The sequence below is a fragment of the Echinops telfairi genome, unplaced genomic scaffold (assembly GCF_000313985.2).
Source record: "Echinops telfairi isolate 266 unplaced genomic scaffold, ASM31398v2 ScPeMD7_60;HRSCAF=208, whole genome shotgun sequence".
NCBI lineage: Eukaryota > Metazoa > Chordata > Mammalia > Afrosoricida > Tenrecidae > Echinops > Echinops telfairi.
This window is the reverse complement of record NW_022103958.1, coordinates 40,992,609-41,018,121: the sequence shown is the minus strand read 5'-3', so window position 1 is coordinate 41,018,121 and position 25,513 is coordinate 40,992,609. Positions and strand designations below refer to the sequence as shown.

Here is a 25,513-nt window from a genome sequence, read left to right as displayed (position 1 = left end):
GAAGTGTGTGGAACTAGACCCCCAAGACCGGGCTGCTTCTCTGAGTATTATCGGTGTGGCCATAAGAAAACCTCTCCACACGTCTCCTTTCTTTGCCTCTAGGTTCAGCTGATAACCCCTGTCTTGACCATTAGGAGGACGGGCGGAAGGATGCCGGGAAGTCTCTTCTACTATCAGACAACAAATGGACACGAGGCTGCAGGATTTGAGTGTCAGGTTGGGGCTCTAGGGAAAAGTGCATGGCACACAGATGGATCCAGGTGACCGGATCAATCACCCACCCATCACTCCCTTAAAGATTCTGATGGCCCTGTATCATCACGGATCGGGCTGCCTTGCCAACAGCAGGTTGCTTCCCAGTCCCTAGAAGCTTAAGAGAAACATGAGCAAAGACAGAAAAAGCTGTGGTCCCCTCCTTTCCACGCCCCCCCCCCCAAGGAAGAGTCTAACCCCGATGTGTTCTTCCTCTTAGGTGGGGGCGGGGAGAGGTGGCACCTTGCCAAGGGCTGAGAGAGGGAAGTGGGAGAGGAGGTCTCTGAGAAGTGGCCTCATTTGAGAGATGCAAGTCTCTTTCCCAGGCCCTGCCATTCCCTCAGCAGCCTAGAGGCAGGAAGTGTGGTGACCTTGGGCAGAAACAGCCCCCTGTGGCCTCCTGGAAGGGTGGGTGGAGGGAAGTAGGGTAGTGGGTCAAGAGCAGGGTTTGTGCCGAGGGAGGGAGGATGGTTGGGGGAGGTGGAGCGGAGACTGGGACTCAGGCTCTGAGGTCTCTGTGGGCCTTGGCTGAGCAGATCCTAGCACACTCCCTGGGACCCATCTGGGGTGTGCAGAGAGGAGCTGGTCCACCCTTTGGTGAGGAGCCAGCCTGGATCCCTTACACTGTACCCTTCCTGCTCTCCATCTCAGACCTCGGCCCTCTCCCTGAGCATACTGGGTACTCTCCCGCTCCGTGAGCACACTCCCTCGACCTGAATTGTGAAGAAACCTTCCTTCTGTGTGTGCATTCAGTGCCTCCTGGTGAGTCTGGCATTCTTGGGAGAAGCCTGGTGTTATCATTACCAGCTACCTCTACCTACAAGGCCGTACCCAAGACACAAGTGGTAAGCAAACCCCAAACGCCACGCCAGTGGCCCTCTAGTTGTTTTTGACTCACAGTGACCCCACACCCTGTGTGTGCAGAGCAGAGCTGAGCTTCCAGCAGCAGCCCCCCAGGCCTGATTCCGATGCAACCCTGCGGGGCTTGGAACCACCAAGTGTTCCTGTCAGTAGCTGAGAGCACTTAGCCATGTGTACCAAAGAGCAGCAGCTAACACTTTGTGTACCAGAGACCTTGTACTGTATTCCATTCCCATGAAGTCGATTCTGACCCACAGTGGCCTTATAGGACAGAATATAGCTGCCCCCCTTGGGCTTCCATGGTTGTCCATCTTCATGGGAGCAGACAGTCTTCCTCCTATGGAGTGGTTGGTCGTTCTAACTGCTGACTTAGTGATTAGCTTCCCAATACATAACCCACTGTGACAGCAGGGGGACCTTACTGTCTAGCTAGTCTGTCCCGATAAGTGGGTGACTGATGATCCCCATTTAGAGAAATGAAGACTGAGGTTTAGGGAGGTTGGGAGACTTGACCAAGGTCACATGGTCAGTAAACCGGAGACCTATGGAGTCTACCGGCTTCTCTGAAAGAAGGCAAGAAGAGGCTCTGGTCCTAGTACCCAGGGCCCAGGCAGCAGCCTCTGGGCAGGCCCATGCCGCTGGGCACTGGAGTTTGCTGCGGCTCCTCCTGGCCAGCCCCTCTCTCAGTGGAGGGCACCTTCTTGTGGCTTACCAGCCCAGCCATCTAAATTATTTGTGTAATCCTTACAACTACAGGAACTGGAAACACACAATACTTTTAATTAAAGAATTTAAATAAGGGCAATTAAACCTGGCAGGAGAGACGCGCAGCACACAGAGAGCTTAATTGGAATAGAAACCAAATTAAGTACGGAAAGAGCATTTTTTAAAAATTGAAAACTGAATGTATAGAATTAAGAAGGCTAATAATAATTCCTCAAACCGGTTCCTATACCTTCTCTGCCACCCCTCTACCTCCCCTCACCCCCAATTCCAATTCCTCTGGGTCTCTGGAGTAGTGACTGGAACGGACACTAGCGGTTGGATGAGCTGGAGCAAAGAACGCAGGATTCTGCACTAGCTGTGTGATCCTGGCGTGGAGGCTGGCCTTCTCTGGGCTAGTCTCCCTAGCTGCGAAAAGAGGAGCACGCTGGGCATGGCAATCCATGCTGCAACATGCAGCACCTAGCCTGTGCACATAGAGGCTCACACACCTCCCTGCCTCAGCTTCCCAAGGGATGGAACTGCTGGCACCAGGCAAACGCTGCTTTCCTGCGGGGTGTAGGGTGGGTCTGTGGATTAACAGGCATCTGATTTACCTGGAAGGCTTGTTCAAACAAAGTTGCTGGGCCCTGCCTACACTTCCCTTTCAGTAGGTCATTGGGGAGGGGGGGCGGGGAGGGGAAGTGGGGACACTGATAACCTGTTCTGTTAAGTTTCTAGGGGCTGCCGCCCCAGGGGTGGGCAAGTACCACCCTGCGAGCACCAAAGGAGGAGCTGTATTTAACCGAGCCATCACCGCTGTCAGGTAAGGCTGGGCCTGGCTGAATGCACCCTCTCCGTCCGCAGGGCACGGCAGGAGCTTCTGGGTCGCAGACCGGCTGGTCTCACTTTGCTATCAAGGTGCCCAGGAAGCACTGGTGGGTGTGGTCCTGAATTCTGGGCTCCCAAGCCTTCTCTGCTGATTTCCCTGTTCCTATTCCACCTGCATTTCCAATTAATTTCTCATGGACAAGTGGTCCTGTGGGTCTTTGGCTTTAAGCATGGTGGGCTCAGGAGTCTTCAGGTTAAGTAGTTAATGATTAATAATCGAGTACTTCAAAGCATGGGCAGGATGTTTGTGCTATTTCCAGAAACCCTGAGATTAAGTCTCTTGTTGAGTAGAGCGCTCTCTCTGTTTTATGAATATTCAACACTCAGTTTACCCAATAGAAGGCTTGGATGTTTTGTCTTCTCAAGGATGAGCTTCAGTCTGGGGCTTGCTGAGAAGGGTGACAGGGTGGAAGGTGTGTCATTACAAGGGCAAGGGCAATGAGATAAACGGCTGGGTGTCATGGAGGCAGCAGGGTGGCCAGAGGGTGTTTGCTGTGCAGGCAAGAATCCAGCCAGCTAAAAACCCCCCGAGACTGACTTCATAGGTAGACCCCTGCCCCAAAGCCCCACTGTAAAACAATCCCCTGATTTTCTGCAGCAGAGGCACCAGAGGGTACTGATTCGAAGCTTAGACCCAAAGTCAGAATACTGGGTCACATTTGCATGAAATAGTTCATCTTCCCCTGCCTCGGTTTTCTTGTCTATGTAACGGGGATCATTATAGAAACAAACTCACCATTGAGCCATCCTGAACCATAGTGATGCTATAGGACGGGGTAGAACTGTGAATTTCCCCAGGAGCACACTGCTAGTTTCGAACTGCAGACCTTGTGGCTCACAGCCCAACTCATAACCACGATGCCCTCAAGGTCCATGGGAAGAACTACAGTACCCACCTACCAGGGCTGTCCTGAGGGAGGCGAGGGTGGGGTGGTGAAGTGAGCTAATGCTTACAAAGCACTTAGAAGAAATGGAACATGACACACAGCAAGCACCATACACATTTTTGAAAACGAAACCTTTAAATCTCACCGAAGTCATTGGAGGTTGAGCCACCCCTCCTGGCCCTGGGCCCTCCTGGGGAGAAGGACTGTGAGCGTACTGACTGACTACCCCTGGGCCCAGAAACTAAAAACAAGTAAGCAAACATTCAGGGCCTTAAAAAAAAAAAAAAAAAAGCCCTGCCAGCCTCTCAAAGCTGGACAATTCTACACTTGCCCCTTCAGATGACATGGAAATGAAAAGCTGTTTTATGCCAGAGCCACCAAGAAATGCCCAATGAGTCTTTTCTTTTCAGTACAGAAGGTTCTCGAAGCTGGGCTTCCTGACAGCTTTTGGAGAGTGGAGTGGAAGAAAGTCCATGAAAGTCTGCCTCCTCACGTGGTGGGAAAGCTGTTGGCAGAATTTGCACTGGTCCCTCAGACATGGGCTTTTTGAGGGGTTACCCTTCTTGCCTCAGGGCATCCGATCAGACGCCATGAGCCAGAGCCAACTGTCCCTCCTGTAGGCAGTCTCTCCCTATACGCCCCGAATCTCTTCTCTCCTGGCGTTAACAGACAACATCGCCTTATCTTATGCTCCACACTCCCCATTTGGGAAATGCAAAAATACTGAGCTGAGAAGAAGGGTAAGCACTGGGGTCTGGGGTCTAGGGGTTGCCCGCCAGTGGGATGCTCTCAGACTCTCAAAGGGGCTTGCACAGGTCTCCATTCAAGAGCTCCAAGACTGGATAGAAGCGAGCATAGACCCCACCCGCAGAGTCTGGAGACAGAGGAAGTATATTCTGAATTCCCGGGCACCTCTTGATTCCTACAAATTTGCACTCCTCTCCCTCCTATATGCCTATGTGTTTTAACATAAGAACACTTCCATTCCTCCGGGAATTTGAAGTCGCAGGGAGTGCTGTGTAGCGTGGCGTCCCGCAGTAGGGCACATTACCACCACATACGCATTTTCAGTGGAAGAACTAGTGCTTCTTCAACCAAGCAGGGCTGCTGGACTAGGACTTTGACATGCCCTTGAACTACTATCGTATGAGGATGATGATTTCCCAGGGTGCTGTGATGGTGGGCTAGAGGATACAGTGTGGACTGCTAACTGTCAGGTCACCTGTTTGAATCCATCAGCCACTCCATGGGAGGAAATTGAGGCTTTCTGCTCTTGTGAAGAGTTCGTGTTGGAAGCCCACAGGCGCCGTTCTTCTCTCTCCTGCAGGGTCGCTATGACCTGGGACCAGCGATGGCAGCGAGTTGGGTTTTGTCTTTTGGAGAGTTCGGTGTGTGAGCACAGGCATCGAGGGAGGTGGGTCTGTTCATCTTTCAGTCTCCCCACAAACCCAGCTCACGACCTGGAAATCTTCATTTAACATTGGGGATTTTTTAAAGATTCCTTCCTCGAATCAACAGCATGCCAGGTGTCTCCAATCCCTCAGGCTTTCGTTAGGGGCTGAAATTACCAAAAGTGTGAGACCTGTGTCCCGACCTCCAATCTATTTATTGACTGGCAGAGAGGAGCATGGGATGAAGTAACAGGTCAATCGTTCTATAACATGTGATAAAGAAAACCATCATCCCAGGAATGAAGGTATTTTTCAAATGTGAGGTACTGTCATGAAGGTAGGTCCCAGTGGGACCTCTGGGTAAAAAAACAATTACCCCCCCACCCCCACCCTCACCCCCTCAAAAAATTCCATCTCAGTGATTGAAAGAACGTCAGGGTTGACAAGCCAGTGTCCTGCATGTAATCCTTCCCTGGCTGACCCTATGTGAGAGATGCTTTATAAATTGCCCCAAATATTTACCTCCCCTGTCCCCCCACCACCACCCCCTGCCCCACAGCTACACAGAACCAGCCTGCGCTCCCTTGGATAGGACAGGCTTCAGTCATTTGAAGGCAGAGCTCAGACCCTCCTGTGGTGTTTCTGGTCTGAAACAGATCCTGTCCCTTTAACCACGCAAACATATGAGGGGGTTTCAAAAAGTTCACGGAAAAATTGCATTCTCTTCTCATTCCATTTTTTCCATGAACTTGTTGAAGGCCCCTCATATAGACAGACTTCAAGAAATATTGCGCCTTAGAGAATGCCCATCACTGCAGCTTTCTGGGGACCAGAATCCCTTCAATGACATCTTTGAAGCTAGAACCCCCATGCTGTCCTTATGAAGGTATGGGCTGGGGGGTCAACGCTACCAAGAGACGTTTCATTCCTTTGCCAGGCAGTGTTCATGCCAGGGACACCATGTGTGTGGTGACCTGCTCTCTGCTTCCTCTCACTGCCCCAGTTGGTCCAGTGGTCATGGACCAAAGGCCTTTTTCATCAACACAGCATCCCCCAACTCTGTTTGAAGGATACTCTTGGAAGCTTGGCTGACACATGCTTCATGCAGATAAATTTCTAATCCCAGGAAGCAGTCAGTCGAGTGAATTCTTTCACCCTGAGAAATCCTCCAAGGCAACCACGACCACTTCTGTGATTAGTGATAAAGTGTCATTATGTGTCGAGGTGGAAAAAGTAGACTGTTTAGAGATGAATGTATTGCTTGAGGGGGGTCCAATCGGGATTCTTATCAACTGTTCTTTGTACCCAATCACCAAACTGAAGCACGAGGGTGGCTCTGGATTATAAATACCCTCCCCACACAACCTGGTGCTGTTAATGGCAAGGTTAGCAATGCAAACCCACTAGCCATTCCGTGGGAGGAGGCCCTCTATCCCGGTCAGAACCTGCAGTCTCAGAAACGCACAGGGTTGAGAGCTGGCTCGATGGCTGTGGGACACTGGGAAACGCAACAACAAACACAGGCCAACAGAGTCTGCCGACATGTCCCTGAAACCTTCTCTCCCTCCATGGCCTCATGACAACCCCATCCCCCCCATCCCTCACGTGGAGGGTGTCATCGCCTGTCTCCAGCCTTTTCCCTGCAACTCCCCCACCCCTCATCATGCTGCTGTACCCCACAGAGCCCTCCACAACATAAGCGTCTCCTCTCATTCCTCCCTGCTTCAAAAGCGAAGTCTCAATTCTTTGGCTTGGCTTCTAAGGTCCACCCTCATCTGACCCCAATCTCACTCTGAAGTTTCACCTCGACATGGCCCACCGCAGATTCTAAACGTCACCTCCCCCAGCAGCAGACTCCTTGGACCCCCGACGTGCCTTTGCACAGGGGGCCATGCCTCTTTGCCCAAGCCCGAGAGCCGTCTCTGCAACTTGCAACGCCCAGATCAAACAGCCGCCTCCTCCAAGCGACCTGGAGTTCAGCAGGCAGCATCAGCCAGGCCGGGCTTCCAGACATTTCATGTTTCTCGGTGTGCACTCTCCTCGTGCAGTCTTGTTGTGTGTTTACATACCCATGAGCAACCTGAGAGCAGAGGTCGTGTCTGATTCACAGCTTCATCCCTCCCGCCCAACCCCAAGGCTCAATACATGTTTGATGAACGGAAGATTGCTCATCAGAGCCTTGTGCAGCAGTGCTGCCAAGGGATGTTTTCATCCACGGTGGCTTCTCAGTGTCGCTCTGTCACCCTGCCCCAGTTCAGCCCGAAGCATCAGAAATTCAGAAGCCCTTGCAGGGGTGAGGGGAAAGGCATTTTGTTTCTCAAGCAGGAAACCAGGTTATGCCATGGAACACTGAGATATGCAAATGCCTATCTCCTTTGGAAGAGGGACTACACTAGATTATTTTGAAATTAATTCAGCCCGAGCGCCTGTGGAGTTTAAATGTGGTCCTCGGGAGAGTAAGTAAATAATGCATAATGTGAAACCAGAAAGGACACTTGAAATGCACCCTCTAAAGCTCCTCTCGGCCCAACTTTGGTACCAGAACATTCTGGTTGGTAGCATCCCCAGGCAATTTGCAAAGATGAAAATCGACTGCAAAGGGAAATAAAACACAAGCTGGCCCAAGCACAAGCCTTAAATCATTGAAGAGATCTCCAGGGTCTTTTTTTCCTCGTCAACAGCTCCTCACCAACCAGGACAGATTTCGGGTCACTTGATAAAGACGGATCATTTTTCATTAAGCGCCAATTTCACATACATTAATTTAAAAGTGGCACGTAAAAGCCGAAGCTTTAGGTCTGCCGATTAGAGATTTTAAAGTATTTTCATCAAAGATGGGAGTGACAAGGGACGGAGGGACTTTTGATGAGAAAGAGGCTAACGTAGCTGAAAACGAATCCATCTCCTGGCTTCCAGACACCAGCGTGACCCTGCTGTGTGGGCTGTTTTCTGTCATTGCCAGCAGGACTTGTGTGGGGTTGTCTATTCAAGGGGAGAGGGTGGAGCTAAATTCAGGGACATCGTTACCTCTAGGACATCCCTTCTAGGGAAATGTCTCTCCCCTGCCCATCAGGAACAGACAGATAAGATAGGAAGGCTGGAGAGAGACAGTCATGGGACACCAAGGAAGATCGACCTGGAAAGGAAGTGGGACAAGCCACCCCAGCCCCAAGACCTAATGCGTGTGTCTGCAGGATGTCTGTGAGGTTGTGGTGGGGCAGATGTGCCTGCAGGGAGGTCTGCAACACAGAAGGAGCCTGAGTTCTGGATTCAGCCAGCCCTGTTCCAGTCGCAGCTCCAATGTTCTTGGGCTGTGTGGTCTTGGCCTTAGTCTCATTTTCTCATCTTTGAAGTATGGGGTCTGTGCTTATTAAACCCAACTACACAGAGAGGCTGAGGCCTGGACCAGCCAGCAGAGACAGAGCAATTTCCATAGTGACTAGTTCCATATTAATTAATATGGGGACTGTCCTTCATAAAATGGCCAGAGGATGTACACTGGTACAGATAGGAACTGAAAACACAGGGAATCCAGGGCAGATGAGCCCTACAGGACCAGTGGTATGAGTGGCAAAACAGGGAGGGTAAAGGGAGAATGGGTAGGAAAGAGGGAACCGATTACAAGGAACTATATGTGACCTCCTCCCTGGGGGACAGACAACCGAAAAGTGGGTGAAGGGAGACGTCGGACAGGGCAAGATATGACAAAATACCAATTTATAAACTATCAAGGGCTCATGAGGGAGGGGGGAGCAGGGAGGGAGGGAAAAAATGAGGACCTAATGTCGGGGGTTTAAGTGGAGAGAAAATGTTTTGAGAATGATGTACAAATGTGCTTTACGCAATTGATGTGTTTATGGATTGCAATAACAGTTGTATGAGCCCCTAATAAAATGCTTAAAAAAAATAAAATGCTTAAAAAAAAATGGCCACCAAGATACCTCACCCCTAGAGGCACCCCATAGTGGGATGGAGCAGAGGTTGGCCACAGACCCAAGATAGTGTAGCCCCATCTCTGGCTGAGAGAAGGAGCTTCAGTAGGGGAAAATATGTGTATGAATGTAGAGTCAAAGACAGGTGTCCTGGTAGTCTAACGTTCCAGTGTTTAGCTATTAACCAAAAAGTGCAGTGGCACTTTGAATCCACCAAACACTTCCATGGGACAAACAACCTGGAGGACATTCTTGTAAAGGTTGCTGCCTAAGAGATCCCCTAGAACACCTCTATTCTGTTGGAATGGGCCACTAGGAGTTGGGTGGGATTGACACAACAGCACACAACCACAGAGCCAAAGAGCTCTGAGTTCAGCTCCCAACCCCGCCACCTCCTGTGTATGCGGTGTTTCCCTCTCAGCCTTAGTGTTCTTCTATCTCAAAATTAAACACAACGATAATAAAACAACAATCGTATCTCCTTCAGTCCCAGGATTAGGAGACAAGGAGGGGGTGAAACATTGGTGCAGAATAGGTGCTCAGTCAATGGCCTGGAGTCCCAGGCTCACTGTTGCCTCTGCCTCGCTGCCCTGTCCCAAGGCTCTGGGGCCCTTACCTGAGAGAACTGCCAATGAAGCTTCATTCTCTTGGCTTTGGCGTAGCTGCATTCGATGAGCCGTGGGCGGCTGTTGACATCAACCAGGCACCGGTTGTCGTCGTCATCGATGGTGGGACTCAGGATGCCGACGTGGAGCTGCTGGCTGCTTGTGTAGTACACGTTCTGGGAGTCCAGGGAGGGAGAAGGGAGGAGAGAAGGCGATGAATGCCAATGGCCAGAATGAGAGAGAGATGGTGAGTAGGGATTTTTACCAGCCAGCTGGCAAAAGGATCCTAGCAAGGTCGACGCAGGATTCTATAAACAGGTTTTCTACTGCGACCAACAGCAAGGCCCCTCTGACATTGATGCAGTAGGTGAGCTGGTTCACACACACAACTGAAACACCATGATCCGGAAATTAGACACCCTTGCCACATGCCTCTTACTCAATGCACTCTGGCCTCTTCTCCTCCGGCTCATTCCATTCTTTTCTTTCATTGAAAACAAAACCCAACATGGTCATGGCTTAGTACATTGCTTTCTTAATTTGGATTGCTTGGCTTCATCTTCCCTACGCTCATTGATTTCCTTCATAAGTATTTTGTCCCAAGGCAATGTGCTGGTGTGATAGACACAGAGCTAAAGTCCAAGTTCACCCCTCAGGAGCTCAGAGTCTTGGGGACAGAAGATCCTAATACTTGATTCCTATTCGTACCCAGAGTGTGTCGAGTAGGAGTTGGCAAACGTTTTCTTAATAGGGCCAGATGGCCAATATTGGCTTTATGGGCTATACAGGCTCAGTCAACTCCCCTCTGCCACTGTAGCCCAAACAAAGACTTGGACAATGTGTAAGCCCAAGACCATGTTCAAATAATGCTTTATTTATCGAAACAGGCGGTGGTCCCATGGGCCATTGCTTGATGGCCCTGGTTTGGAGGGAAGCTACGTGATCTTTGGCCTTCAAAGTTTCAGTATCTTCCCTCCACCCCAAGCAAAGATTCCTAACAAGAATGCTAAATAAGCTCTCTGAGCTCTTTTCCTCATTTTACTAAAGGAATGAACACATCCCCCTAAAATGAGGCCACTTGGGTGGACCAAGATGCCACATCTTCCTATAGGCTAGAATTCTAGACGCTCTCTCTTGTTAGCCTGATCTATTTAAAATCTCCCACTGGAAAATGTTTTAATTGATTTAAATATTTTAATGAATGACAAATGGTAAAATTAAGAATTTCCTGCTTTAAGAAAAGAGAATGGTTAATATGAATTGTTGACGCAGGGGTGCAGGGCATCTATGGGCCTGTGGTGGGAACAAGGGCTGTCAAAGCTAGGGAGGGGGAAGTAAGGGGTGGTCCTTCATGGGCATATGCTTCCTGACCCTCAGAAGTCTCTGGAGGCATCTGGGAGACTGAGGGCGGAGGGCCATCCCCTAGGCACACAACAATGTTTTACATATATATATATAACAAATATATAAATTACAAATATATTTGTTATATATAGACAGATAGCAATTTAGCAACAACAAAAAAAGCAAAACAAAGAAAAAGAATGAAACAAAATCTAACCAATATTCCTCAATGCTACTGAGCACATATAAAATAAGGAAATTTAGATTCCAGGAGAAAGCCACGTGACCATGACAACTACAGGTAATGCGTCATCTTGAATGGCAGCTTGGAAGATAAAAAGGACATTAGGGGAATCCTGAGCCAATCTAAATAAGTATGCACTGACTTAGCCACTATGCATCGATATTGGTTCATGAGATATAAAAAGTAGAGAATGTCTCATCCTAAGGCAAGAATGTTAGAGATCAAAGATGTGGAATATATGTGAGCTCTCTGTACTATTGTTGCAATTTCTCTGTCAATGAACCCTGGTGTCAAATACACACTTTCCTGACAGAAAAAGAACAAGGTCTTAGGCCAGTATGTTGGTCAAGGTCCCAAGAGGAAGCAGATGGTCCACTCAAGTCAGGGAGGAGGATAAATGAAGGCACTATTTTCAAAGGAGTGAGTAGGGAGAAGGGAGAGGCAGTCCCTGGGGTGGTAACAGGGAGCTGGTATCACTCTCAGGTTCAAAGAGATGAGGGGAAGAAGAGGCTACCAAAAGCTGAAGAGCAAAGTGATGTAGCGAGCTCCCGAAGAATGGTGACCTTCCGTTGAGGGGCAAGGCCAGTCCTAGACAACCCCTCATGGGGGACAGAGTGTTGAAGGTGGTAGAGGTGGTGAACAAGCCCCTCAGTTCCCCCAACCTCTTCCCATCCAATCTTCTGCTGGGTCAGTTCACTGGCAGGAGCCGGAGGACACAGCAGCCTATTGAGACATTTCATAGTCAGTCTCCCAGGTGGAAGGGAAAGGATGGAAAGAGGGGCTGGAGGGACGAAGAAGACACTCAGTACAGGAGACCTGCTCTCAAAGGTCATCTCACCTGTTCTCATATTTGGGGAATCTATGAAGGTAGATATTAAAGTTGCACAGCTGATGGATTCTTCCCACCAGAGAGGTGAAGGGTCATAGTTCTTCCCTGATGACCAGAGGTCAAATGCAGACAGTGTAGTGTCAGGGTTGAAGTCTAACTGAAGCCCAAAGGCGAGGAGAGCCGACTTGAACTGACACTGCCTACGAATGGAGCTTCTGCAAGGAATCTCAAGGCCACTCCTCGTCTCGCTTGGATTTCCAGCTCACCACCAAGGAAAGCTGGTGACCAGCTGTGCTTTCCCGTTTCTTTTGGAGTTAACAGAGAGTTTGAAGACTGGTAGGATTGAGGAAGATAAACAGCCACGTGGTTAAGCATCTCATCCATTCTTCCCACCCACACTTCATCTCTGAGTTGGGTTCTGAGGACACCGAGTGGGAAAGTCAAGTTCCCTAGCCGGGAGGCACCGGTCACCAAGCTGGGGTGGCCAAGATGTCAGGAAGTCATGGTCCCAATCACACAAATACAAAAACCGTTCGTTTTTTCCCCCCTAAGTTTCTACTTTGTTTCTTACTATTGTCAAAATAGACATGAAAACTCACCACCTCCAAGAAGCCTTCCCTGAATATGCAGAGACACAGAGCCCCGACCTGCCTCTCAGGCTTGGCTTCAAAAAGTGCACACCTGTTGACACCCTTGATTTGAATGTACCACACTCAGGGCTGAGAAGAGTTCTTGCTTACCTGTGGGTCAGTGCCCAGATGTCCCGAGACTCGGGGTGGTGGGGTTGCAAGACAAGCAAAGCCAGGGTGCCCAGTCATTCCCATCCCTCTCTTCTTCCCTATCATCCGGATCTTACTTCCATTTCCAGGGCAGGCTTCATATACACAAGTGGCCACCTAGGTAATAGCTGAAATCAGCTTTATCCACTTAGCTGCTCTGAAGTGCTTGGGGGAGATGCTCTGAGAGCCATGTGAGCACTTACTCTCTGGTACAGCTGTCACCAGAGCGGTTTATTACTCCTGCATCTGGGAAAGCCATCATAGGGACAGACAGTTGTTTGTTATTTAAAAAGCAAACAACAAAGGGCTTCTTTGAGCAGCGGAACCAGGAAGCTGGCGGATCACAGAGAAAGATCCAGCAAAGAGGATCCTCTCAAGTGTGACTTGGACATCTCAGAAGCCCAGCTGGTAGTGGACTGAATTCATAAATGGCCTGAACACAAACGTGGGAAACAGTTTTGTACAGGATGTCCCCAGTGTACTGCCTGCAGGCCTACAAGCTCAGCAAGGCTGTCTGAGCCATGATGCCTCACTGGGCACAGTCTGAGTCATTACAAACACACACACACACACACACACACACACACACACACACACACACACACCTCCCCCCTCACATCATTCACTCTGTGAAAGATGCCCTTCGTGTTTAGAGTCTGCCAGGCATGGCGTGAAGCACTGGATGTACAGACATAAACGAGTTATGGCCCTTGTCCTCAAAGAGCTCTTATCTTAAATAAAAAAAAAACCCTCAAACTCACTGCCATTGAGTCAATGCTGACTCGTAGCGGACCCCCTCCCCCCCCCCCAGCCCCAACCCGGGGTTCTGAGTTTGTCACTGTTTACAGGAGTAGAAAGCTCAGTCTTTAACCCATGGAGCTGCTACTGGTTTTGAACCGCTGACCACATGGCTGGCAGCCCAATATGTAACCACTACAACATCAGGTGTAGTGAGGAAAAGAATCCTGTGAAAACACCACTCATAAGACTGTACAGCACTGAGCATGAACCCTCACATAACTAACACCCTCAGTTAATAATAATGTTCTCACCATAACAGGAGGAATTGGCCAGGGGCACAGGGACTATAGGAGGGGACTTATAAAGTTCACGGGAGACTGAAAAGAGAATGGAATTGTTCCATACACGGTCGGAAGTCCCCCAGTCTAGGAACTCTATACTTTCTGCACAAGTTCTTTGTAAACCTAAAACTACTCTTTAAAAACAAAGGCTGTTCATAAAATCATACTCATTCCACAACAGGGTCATTTTACTTCTGTTTCTGACCTCTCTAGCCACAACAGAAGATGCTAAATAATCGTATTAGTCTGGGAACTTTAGGGAAACAAATCCACAGAAACTCATGTATGAGAGAGAGCTTTACATAAAGCTTTATATAAAGGTTAAGTGCGCATCAAGAAAATATCCCAACCCAGTGCTGCCCAAGCCCACAAGTCCAACATTAGGCCACATCTCCGACACCAATCCACAAAGTCCTTCTCCATCTCACAAAACACACACTATGGCACCAACTTCAGGAGGAAAGACAAAGTGTAAGCATCTCAGCACTGGCAGGGGTCTAGACACGGCTGCTCCAGCACCCAGGGCAGCATCGGGGTAGGTCCACGCGGCTTCTCTTTGGGGATGTCTTGCCAGAAAGTGAGCCTTGCAAGCTGAAGCAGGGAACTGGCTAAGGCAGCTGCACCCTGGTCTGACCTGAGAACTAGAAAGGTGAGGCTCACCGACCCATTTATCTCTCCACCCTTCAATTAACCCCACGTGTGTTTATCAGCCAGGTTGGCACAATAAACTTTAACTAATTCAATAATCTATAAAACTGGGGTGGGGGTTGTCAGAGTGTTGCAATCTGCGTGCAGGGCAAATCATCAGAGAAGCTGGAATTGTTGAGGGAGAATGCAGCGCCAGGATTGGAGGAAGATGTCGTCACCACTTGTGATGTGCCGATGACATTCCGCAGCCTGCTGAAAGTGAAGAGAGCTTGAAGTGCCTACAGATGAAGACCACAGACCACTGTTTTCACAGTGGCTGACACCCCAACACAAAGAAAACCGACGTCCTCACAGCCGCAGCAGAAGCAGCATCCTGGGGAACGGAGAAAAGATCGTCTTTGCCAAGCCTCCCGTTTGACTTGGATCCACAACCCACACCCAGGGAAACAGCAGTCAAGAAATCAAGAGACATCTTGCATTGGGAACACCTGCTGCAAAGGGCCTCGCTGCAGGGTTCAGAAGCACACTGGCTCTCTGAAGATGGAGGCGTGCCTGTGAAACTGGACAAGGAATAAGTAAGACTGAAAAAGACCATAGCCTGTCAGAAGAATGGAACAAATCTGTCTTGGAAGACATCTGCTTGGTAAAGCAGAGGTCGTAAGAAAGGAGGGAGACCCTTCCCTCCTGTATTAGTCTGGGTACTTTGGAGAAACAAATCCACAGCAACTCACTTATAAGAGAGAGCTTTATGTATAGAAAATGTGCATCACGAAAACATCCCAACCCAATGCTGCCCAAGCCCACAAGTCCAACATTAACCCATTAACCCAACACCAGTCCACAAAGTTCTCCACCTCACAAAACAGAGGCAATGATGCCGACTGCAGGAGGAAAGCTGAGTCAGTAAACAAACAAGCATCTCAGCACTGGCAGGGGTCTCCACACGGCTGCTCCAGCACCCAGGGCTGCATCGGGATAGGTCCATGCGGCTTCTCCTTGGGGATGTCTTGTAAGATGTCAATCTTGCCAGCTGAAGCAGGAAGCTGCTAAGGCAGCTGCATCCTGGTGCGACCATCACAAAGCAAGAGACCCGAGAACTAGAAAGGCGAGGCTTCACCACCCATTTATCCCTCTGCCTTTCAATTAGCCCCACATGTGATTATCGGCCAGGCTGGCACAATTAACTAACTCCCCTCCCCTCGAGGAGATGGAAGGGCACAGTGGCTGCAGCCATGGCCGCCGCACAGCACTGATCAGGCTTCCTGCTGTGAGTAGGATTGAGATGGACCAGAGCCGACTTGATGGCTTGTGACAAGAGCAAGGCCAGAAGGCTGCATTCCCAAGGTAAGCTGGGGGGGGGGGAGGGGGAGGCAGTGAGTTCAAAGGTCACTGAGCCTGAGACACAGGACACACCCTCCTTTGGCAAAGCAGGAGAGGACGAAGGGGTCCTCCCAACACACTGGCAAGAGGGGAGCGGGAGTTTTCATGACGTGTTCCTGAATTCCGAAAGGCTGCGTGTGAACACGTGCGGCCTTGGAATCTCCTGGAGCCCCACACGGAGAGACACTGCAGCCACTTGCTAGCTCCTTTTCCCGAGCCTCCTTTGGGTGCTCATGAGAAAGACTGGGGGTTTAAGGCAAGTGGGCCCTTCAAGCCATGCATGTGTGCAGGGCCTTCGTGTGTTTGAGGCTGGAGGGGCCGCCTGGAGAAGCCCTCCTACGTCCCCAGCCCTCTGTGAGTAAAAGGCGGTGATTCGTTGCTACTGAGATGACAGGCATGATCCTTCTCAGCTATGAAGGGGAGGGTTTCTATTTGACCTCCTACGGGTGGGGCAAAACCCATCCTAAAACTTGGTCTCTGCCCTATTGGTGTGGGCTAGAAAACCCCAGTCTTCCCCAGTGACACTCAGCAAGAGCCCTTTGTCACTCAGGGGGAGGCTGGAGTCAGAAACCACCTCTCTTAGATTAGGGATGTTCTATTACTTAATAATAATAACTGTTCAGGCTGTGTGCTCAATAGTAGTCAACGTCCTTTTTTTTTTTTTAAGGATGAAGGCAATGGATGGAGGCTAAAGGGATTCACTAAGAACTTGCAAGGTTAGAGGCTGCTCTCTCCCCTCCCTGCTGAGGGGAGCCTTCCAAGGAAGGCTGACTTTGGGGCAGTCCAGGGTCTGCGGCCTGCTCCCTGAACACAGCAGCCCAGATGGTTTCCCCAGGAGACTGGACAGGATACCCTTTGTAGGGTTTCCCCTCTCCCTGGGCAGAAGCTGCAAGACCCCTTCTGACCCAGGCTCCAACCCTCCGATGCTAGAGTCTGGTTGCCTAAGGGCATCCCACACAGCCATTCAAACCAGAGGAGGGGACTTGGTGAGTGGGGCTCCCAGGAGGGGTCCTGAGGCCACAAAAGGGAGTCAGCATCTGGCAGGCCTGGAGCCTGTGTGTGAGGCCCTATGGCCCTTCTCCTAGCTCAACCAAGGCAGCATTTTGTTGTTGTTGTTTTGTCTTTCTTATAGCTGATGTTTAATCTAACATTGTGTTTGAATAAAAAGTTACACAGCAAAAATTAAGAAGTTTGAAAACCATTGATTTTTCTGAAACATGAAGCCTCTGTTCAAAGGAAAGTTAAGGTTTAGTTAACTTTCCTTACCTTATACCCACATGTGTAAACATTTGCAGTCGTGGCTTTCACCTGCTACCCCAGCCCTCCACTAGACCCTCCCCCTTCTCCTTCACACCCTCTGATACGGCCAATTTTCCTTTGAATCAGTCAGCCCCCCTCTTCCATCTGGCACTCCGATGACTGATTCACCCCTCCCTCCCTATGGAAATCTGGAACCATCATCAACTGAGCAGAGGCTGGGTAGCAAGAACCATGGGATGGGCTGGGGTGGGATGAGATGGCAGAGGTACAGGGAGGGGGTGCTCCTAAACAAATCAGGAACATGGAATAATGGGGCAGGTTAGATTACTTAATAATAATAATAATAACATTTTCAAGGCACAACTTTTATCTTTATTTCTGAGCAATAAAACCAGTTGCCATGAAGTCAGTTCTGACTCATGCCCACCTTACAGGGTAGAACTGTGTGCTACAGGATTTTTAATGACTGATAGTCCGTTTTATGCTATTAAAAAAAAAATTTTTCTTGAAGTATAGGTGCAAGTTACCCAGCAGATTGGTTTTCCATTCAACAATTCATGCACATTTTCTTGTTTTGTGTTTTGACATGGATGGCAAACACCACAAGGTAAGAGAAATTTCCCCACTTTCTCCCTGTGTTCTTATTTCCATTCTGTTTTCTTCCCTGTCTCCTGCTTTTCTGCCTTTGGAGCTTTATCCTTGGGAAATGCTGCCCTTTTGATCTTGTTTGGTGGATTGTTCTCTGGAGTGAATACCTCCCTGGTGTTACGGTTTCTCCTGCAGACCCAGCTATGGTGTGGCTGACCGTTGGCCCATCAGGGTGAGTTCAGTTCCAGGCCTGAAGGGCAACTTAGGGACCAGCATCTCAGGCATTCCACCTACATGGCCAATAAGCTTGATCTTTATGAGAGTAAAGAGCCTCATCTTTCTCCCTTTGCGAAGCTTGTGGTTTTGAACCACCGACCTTTTGATTAGCAGCCCAATGCCTAACCCGCTCTGCCACCATGACTCTGTTGGAAAGTGGTGAGGAGGGCAGAAAGAGGACCCCTACAACCTGACACTCTTTATAAGAGTAAGCAACAATTTTCAGGAGGGCCAGGGTGCCTGGGGAAAGTGACGGTGTGCTAATTTCTCTGGGTATTTGGAAGGGATGGGTACTTCGGATGACTGACTGCTGCAGCCCAGTGCGGAGTTAAAAGCCCAGTTCTTAAAAGGGGTTGGGGAACATGACTTGGGAGCAGTGTGATAGAGTGTAGGTAGTCAAAAGTCACCCATCATAGAGGAGATTATAGAGCGTCAACATGAGAGAGTGGCACAGCTCATTGAGAAGAGAATCAAGGGGAGGGCTGGACCACTGCCATGGGTCAGGCTCCCTGGAAAAGGGGTATGAACTAGACCTTGGAAGAGAGGAAGGTCTGAGAGCAGTTGAGGTGGACTAAGTAGCTTGAGAACTCCAAGACAGCCTCAAAGGCACACATGGCAAGCACTTGATTACGAATCAAAAGGTTAGGGGTGTGATCTCATCAACAGGCACCTGAAGATCTACTTGTGAAAGCTGATAGCTTTGAAAACCCTATAGAGTGTCATTCTGCTCTGAAACACAAAGGATCACTGTGAGTAGGGATCAGCTCCGAGGCTGTAAATCAGTATGGTGGCAGGACAGCGGGTTCATCTTTTGGTGGGGTTGAACAGCTGACCTTATGGTTAGAAGTCCAAGGTTTAGCCCTCTACACCACCAGGGCTCTTTTGGGCGGCCATAGGAGGGCAAGAAAAGAGCAGGCAGGGAGGGGCGGCTGATTCGGCTGCACTGCCTTTTTTACCTGGGTCTGACTGCAGAGGACACCTGTGGGTATGTGGACATGGAAGCAGCAGCCAGGGGGCTGGACACACAGTGGGAAGAAGGGAGCCAGGCTGATCTTTATTAAATTCCAGTTTATCGAATGTGATCATGGCACCCGTAATGTATATGAGAAATGGGTTCTCTGTCCCCTTTACCCAAGAAAGAGCTGCGGGTCTCTCTGCAGACAGGGGTGGGGCAGGGGAGATGATATAAGGCTTTTGTTATTGGTTATTAACCTCTCGACACAGAGGTTAGTTCCGTGATCAGGGCCATGGTGCATTGATGATAAATCAGGCGAAAGGCAGTCATTTCCCAAATGTTCTCATATCCTCCAGCCACAGCCCGAGGTGCATATCAAGGGAATGAAGAGCGTTTCTAACCACTGCCCGCCCTCGCTATAAAGACACAAAAGGCCACTGCCATCAGTGGGTTCTGACTCAGAACAACCCTATAGGATCGTGCAGAGCTGCTCCTTTGTATTTCCAAGGCAGTGAATCTTTAGGGGAGCCGACTGCCTCTTCCTTTTCCCACAGAGAAGCTGGTGGGTTTGAACGGCTGAACTTGAGGTTAATAGCCCAATGCTTAACCCACAGGATCACCACCAAGGCTCCTTCCATAACTGTGGAAGAGCACAGGTTTGTTAAAAACGGTACCTGGGTTCAGAATCCCCTCTACGAATGGCCCCTGGTAGGAAAGAATACATGAGCCCCAGCTTCCTGGAGAGATGCATATGTGTCAGTCATGTTCTTATCCCTATCAATGTGGTAAGTCCACCACTGTCTGTCAGTTTGCCCTGTTATAGTGGCTTGCGTGTTGCCTTGATGCTGGAAGCTTTGTCACTGGTATTTCAAATGCCAGCAGGGTCACCCAAAGGGAACTGGTTTCAGTGGTGCTTCCTGATTAAGGCAAAGGAGGACTCAGCTACGCACGCTAGAGGAAGGAGCTGATGAGAATCTATGCACTGCTTCTAAACCTTGTCAGATACTGAAGGCCTGGCGAATGGAAGCCAAACATTGTCAGAGAGAGTGTCAGAAGAATAAAGAGCCCCCTTAGCCTCGAGGGTGCTCGAAATGTGATTGAAGAGGAACTGATTTCTCCCAGTGGCACTGACCATGAATCCAGTAAGGCCCATGGGAACGATGCCTTCAGGATCTTCATTTGCTGGTGGGGCACAACTCCAGGAAATGAGAAACAGCTGCAAAAATCTGCTAGTGATGAGAACTTGGAATGTGCAACGTGTGAATTTAGGAAAACTGGAAGTGGTCAAAAATGAAATGGAATACAGGAAGATTGATATTCTAAGCATTATTGAGCTGAAATGGACTGGTATTAGTCATTTACATCAGAAAATCATATGATTTACTGTGCTGGGAAAGACACCATCAAAAGGAATGGCTGGTATTCATTGTCAAAAAAGGACATTACAAAATCAATTGTGAAGTACAGTGCTGTCTGTGATAAGATTCTATCTATCTGCCTTGATGAAAATCCAATCCATCCAACTGTTATTCAAATTGATGCACTAATCAAAAAGCTAGTGATGAAGAAATTGAAGAATTCTCACAATGACTTCAGTCTGAAATTGATCAAACATGCAAACAAGGTGCACTGATAATTAACGATTGGGATACAAAAGTTGGAAACAGAGAGCAAGGAAAAATAGTTGGAAAACATGGACTTGGTGATAGAAATGAAGCTGGAGATTGCATGATAGAACTTTGCAGGATGAGTGACTTGTTCACAGCAAATACCTTTCCTCAACGACACAAAAGACGACTATCTACCTGACCTCCTCCAGATGGAAAAATCAGAAACCACATTGACTGCATCTGTGGGAGGACACGACGGAGAAGCTCAACATCAGCAGCTAACACCAGACCGGGGTCAAGTCTGCCTCAATGGCTCATGTGGGAGTTCAAGTTGAAGCTGAAGAAAATGGCAACTTGTCCAGAACACTTCATCGTGCTCATAAGGAGCTTGCACATGGATCAGGTGGCAGTTGTGTGAATAAACATGGGGATACTGTATGGTTTCCAATTAGGAAAGGTATGTGTCAGGGTTGTATCCTCTCACCATACTTATTCAATCTCTATCGAATAAGCTGAGAAATCTTTGTGCTGAGAAACTGGATTCTAGGAAGAAGAATGCGGCATCAGGACTGGAGGAAAGCCTACTAACAACCTACGATATGCCAACGACACAACCTTGCCTGCTGAAGTGAGGACTTGCAGCACTTGCTGATGGAGATCAAGGATTGCAGCCTTGAGTATAGATTACAAATCAATGTAAAGAAGACCTAAATCCTTACAACTGGACCAATAGTAACCTCATGATAAATGGAGAAAAGACTAAAATTGTCAAGGATTTTGTCTTGCTTGGATCCACAATCTCATGGAAGCAGCAGTCAAGAGATCAAAAGGCGAATTGCATAAGGTAAATCTGCTGCAAAATAGCTGGGTGGAAGTGCGTCACACTAGGCTTATTATCTTGAAACCCAGTGTTAGGCAGAAGTGAATTACCGGTGAAAGACTGAGACGAGCGACTGAGAGGATGCCGCCACACTGGGTGTGTAGTTGCCTCCTCGTAGCAGTGTCCAACCTCAGCCTGGTCATGTGACACAGGCTGCCATGTTCTCTGCCACTGGGCGAGCAGGGTCCCAGATGAGGATGCTCCTTTGGCCTCACACAAAAGTGAGGTAGATAGAGCTGACATTAAACCTTGATGGTCAAGTCATATGAACAAGAAATAAGCCCCAGAGATTTGGGGCTCACTACTTTAAGATGACAGCTAGAAACATAGGGGAAGAGACCCTACGCTACAGGATGTTGACGCCAGAAAGGAAAGCAGGCGAGGAAAGCCTCACGAGAGGTTGGAAAGATGGTGGACCCCTTTGGGCAATGGTGAAGCATTTGGCAAAGCTATGACTTGCAGTCACCTGATAACATGGCAGATAAGCTTGTGCTTTCCATGACAAGCATGTCGTTGTTGCCATCCTGCCAGCTGATTTTGAGCAGGTACTGCAAGAACGAGATAAGGTCAGAAAAGAATTGGACATACATAGCATGCCTGAGAAATGTTTGTCACTCTAATGCACTGCGATTTTGAGGTCATTTGTACTGGAGCATAACCAAACCTGAACTGATGGACCCATCACCGTGCTGCACTTCTTAACCACACAAGCAGATGGCAGGGGAATTGCAAAATGTGTTCTGTACTCAAGAAAAAGTACAAGGACCTTGGGAAATATATACTCACGGGACTTGATGTAATGGTGGGGGTGGACAGGGAGTTAATTCAAGAAAGATGGACTCTGGGTCCAAACTAACCAGTTGCTGTGTGGATGCTGTTGATTCATGGTGACTCCATTTGTGGGTACAACCATGTTCCCAGATTTTCAATAGCTGTATGTTTGCAAGCAGATCACCAGGCTCTTCTTCTGGGGCATCCGTAGATAGAGTCGAACTTCCAGTCTTTTGATTAGCAGCTGGGGGAGTTAGCTGTTTGCATCACCCAGGAACACTGGCTCCAGACTGCCTGGATTCAAATTCAAGTGTTCACTAGGTTATTTCGTCATTCCTCGTCTTACTGTAACTCATTTGTACAGAGGATAGTGATGATGCCTCCTTCATCAGGGTTTGGGGCAATGAAATCGAACGAATAGCGCTCAGGAAGTGGTAGTTTGGGTCAAGTTGGTTCCATTCCTAGTGACCATACAAGAGAAGAGGCCTGGTCCTGCCTCGTCCTCACAGATATTCTCATTTGCAGCTGGCTGTTGCAAACACTGGGTCAATCCATCTCATTGAGGCTTGTCCTTATTTCCGCTAACCTTCTACCAAATCCGCCTCTAGGGACTGGTACCTCCTGATAATATGGCCCAAATGCATGAGACAAAATCTGACATTCCTTACTTCCAAGCAGCATGATGGTTATTTCTCTTTTAAGATAAGATTTTGTTGTTGTTCTCTTGACGATCATTGTATATTCAATAGTTTTTGCCAACACCTTAATTCAAATGCATCAGATTTTCTTTGATAGTCCTTATTCAATTGTCCAACGTTCCCATGCTTATGAGGTGCTGGAAAATACCATGACTCGGGTCAGGCATGATCACAGTCTTCAAAGTGATATCTTTGCTTTTAAAACACGAAAGAGGTATTTTGCGGCAGATTTTCCCAGTGCAATATGTTGTTTTAGCTCTTGACTGCTGTTTTCATGACATTACTTGTGGCTATATGTGAAATAAAGACCTTGACAATTTCCATCTTTTCTTCATTTATCATGATGTTGCTTATTGGCCCAGTTGTGAGGATTTTTCTTTTCTTTTGGTTGAGAAAATGGCTACCCGTGCGATCTTGGTCTTCATCAGTAAGTGCTCGAGCTGCTCTTTTCTTCAGGAAATATGTTTGTGTCATTTGCATATTGTACGTTGACGTGTCTTCCTCAAATCCTGGTACAGCATTCTTCTTCATATGGTCCAGCTGCAAGGTTGTTTGTTCGGCATACAGGTTGAATAAGTATGGTGAACGGATCTAACCCTGGCACGCACAACAACCAAGTGTGTTGATTTTACAACACATAGATTCTTCTTGTTCTGCTTGAAAGGAAACCACTTGGCCTACTCTTGGTCTGCCAATGCCTTCAGTGCAGCTTAGATTTCTTCTTCAATACCACCAGTTCTTGATCATATGGTACTTCCCGACATGGTTGCATGTCCATCACTTATTTTCGGTACAGTGACTCTGTGTAGTCCTTCCATCTTCTGATACTCCCTGCATCATTCAGATTTAGGTTTGGGTTTCTTTCTTTCCATTTTTTCAGCTTGAGAAATGCAGAGCATGCTCTTCTCGTTTGGTTTTCTAACACCCGGTGTTTGCACATGTTATTGTACTTTGTTCAAGCTGCCCTTTGAGACATTCTCCTCATCTCTGTGCTTCATTATTTCTTCCGTTCACTTGAGCTACTCTGTGCCCAAGAGCAAATTTCAGAGTCTTGTCTGACATCCACTTTGGGTGTCTTCTTTATTTCCTGTCGGTTTAAATGACTTCTTTTTTTTTTTTACATATATGATGCCCTTGATGTAATCATGTAATTTGTCTGATCTTTGGTCATTAGTGTTCAATGTGTTAACTCTGTTCTTTAGAAAATCTATAAATTCAGGTGGGATATATTCAAGGCAGTACTTTAGCTCTGGTAAACTTATTTTAGTTTCCTTTAACTTCAACATATGAGTAATCTGTGGTTTGTTTGGTGTTCAGTGTCTGGTTTTGTTCTAACTGATGACATTGGAATTTTCCATCTTCTCTTTCCAGAGATGGTCGTTTTGACCTAGTTGTCTGCCAGCTTGTCATACATGGTGGTTTGCATGTTGCTATGATATTAAACAACCACTTGTATGTCACTTTGACATACTGTGGTGGCTTATGTGTTTCTGTGATGTGGAAACCTATGTCACTGGCATTTCAAATGCCAGCAGGGTCCCCCAAAATGAACAGATTTTGGTGGACCTTCCAGACTAAGAACAAACGATGAAGGATGAATTGGTGGCCTACTTCAGAGGAAGTAGCTGCTGAAAACCTTATGCACAGAACAGAAACATTGTCAGGTATGGAAGGCCTAGTGAATGGAAGTAGAACATTGTCAGAGATAGTGCCAGAGGATGGGCCCCCTCCGGTTGAAAGGCGCTCAAAGTGTGAATGAGGAAGACCTATTTTCCCAAAGTACAGTCAACCCTGGTGATGTGAATGGAGGAAAACCGTTAAGATCTTCATTTGCTGAAGGGACACAAAGTGGGAAGAAACAGCTGCATGAGTGAACTAATAATTGGAACATGTAATTTAGGAAGTGTGAATCTAGGAAAATTGGAAGTCATCAAAATGAAATGGAATGCATAAAGATCAATATTCTAGGTGTTAGTGAGCAAAAATGGATTGGTGTGGGCCATTTTGAATAAGAAAAATATTATGGTTTACTATGCTGGGAATGACAAAATCAAGGGGAATGGCATTAAAGTCATTGTCAAAAAGGACATTTCAAGATCTGTCATGAAGTACAGCACTGTGTGTCATAGGATTATCGATATATCCACCTGCAAGGAAATACAATCAATACAACTATTTTTCAGATTTATGCAAAAGTTAGTGATTAATAAGTTGAAGAATCCTACCAATGTCATCAATCAGAAATTGATCAAACATGCAATCAACGAGATGGATTGATAATGATTGGCAATAGGAATACCAAAGTTGGAAACAAAGAGGAAGGAACCATAGTTGGAAAATATGGTTATAGTGATAGAAATGAAGCTGGAGATCACATGACAGAATTTTTCAAGACAAATGACTTGTTCATAGAAAATACTGTATATACTTGAGTATAAAACTGACCTGAGAGGATTTACACTGGTACAGCTAGGAACTGGAAATACAGGACCAGTGGTGTGAGTGGCGATACTGGGAGGGTAGAGGGAGAGTGGGTAGGAAAGAGGGAACCGATTACAGGGAACTATATGTGACCTCCTCCCTGGGGGACAGACAACAGAGGAGTGGGTGGAGGGAGACATCAGACAGGGCAAGATATGACAAAATAA

At 47.9% G+C, this 25,513-nt stretch overlaps 1 protein-coding gene across 1 annotated transcript in view; it reads right to left on the bottom strand.

Moving 5' to 3' along the window:
* GALNT18 (polypeptide N-acetylgalactosaminyltransferase 18) overlaps positions 1-25,513 on the bottom strand; it is a 385,185-nt gene that overhangs the window by 2,699 nt on the left and 356,973 nt on the right. Inside the window, exon 10 of the mRNA XM_004711547.3 lies at positions 9,533-9,697. Coding sequence (XP_004711604.1) covers positions 9,533-9,697 — 165 coding nt within the window. The remainder of the gene's footprint in view (positions 1-9,532; positions 9,698-25,513) is intronic.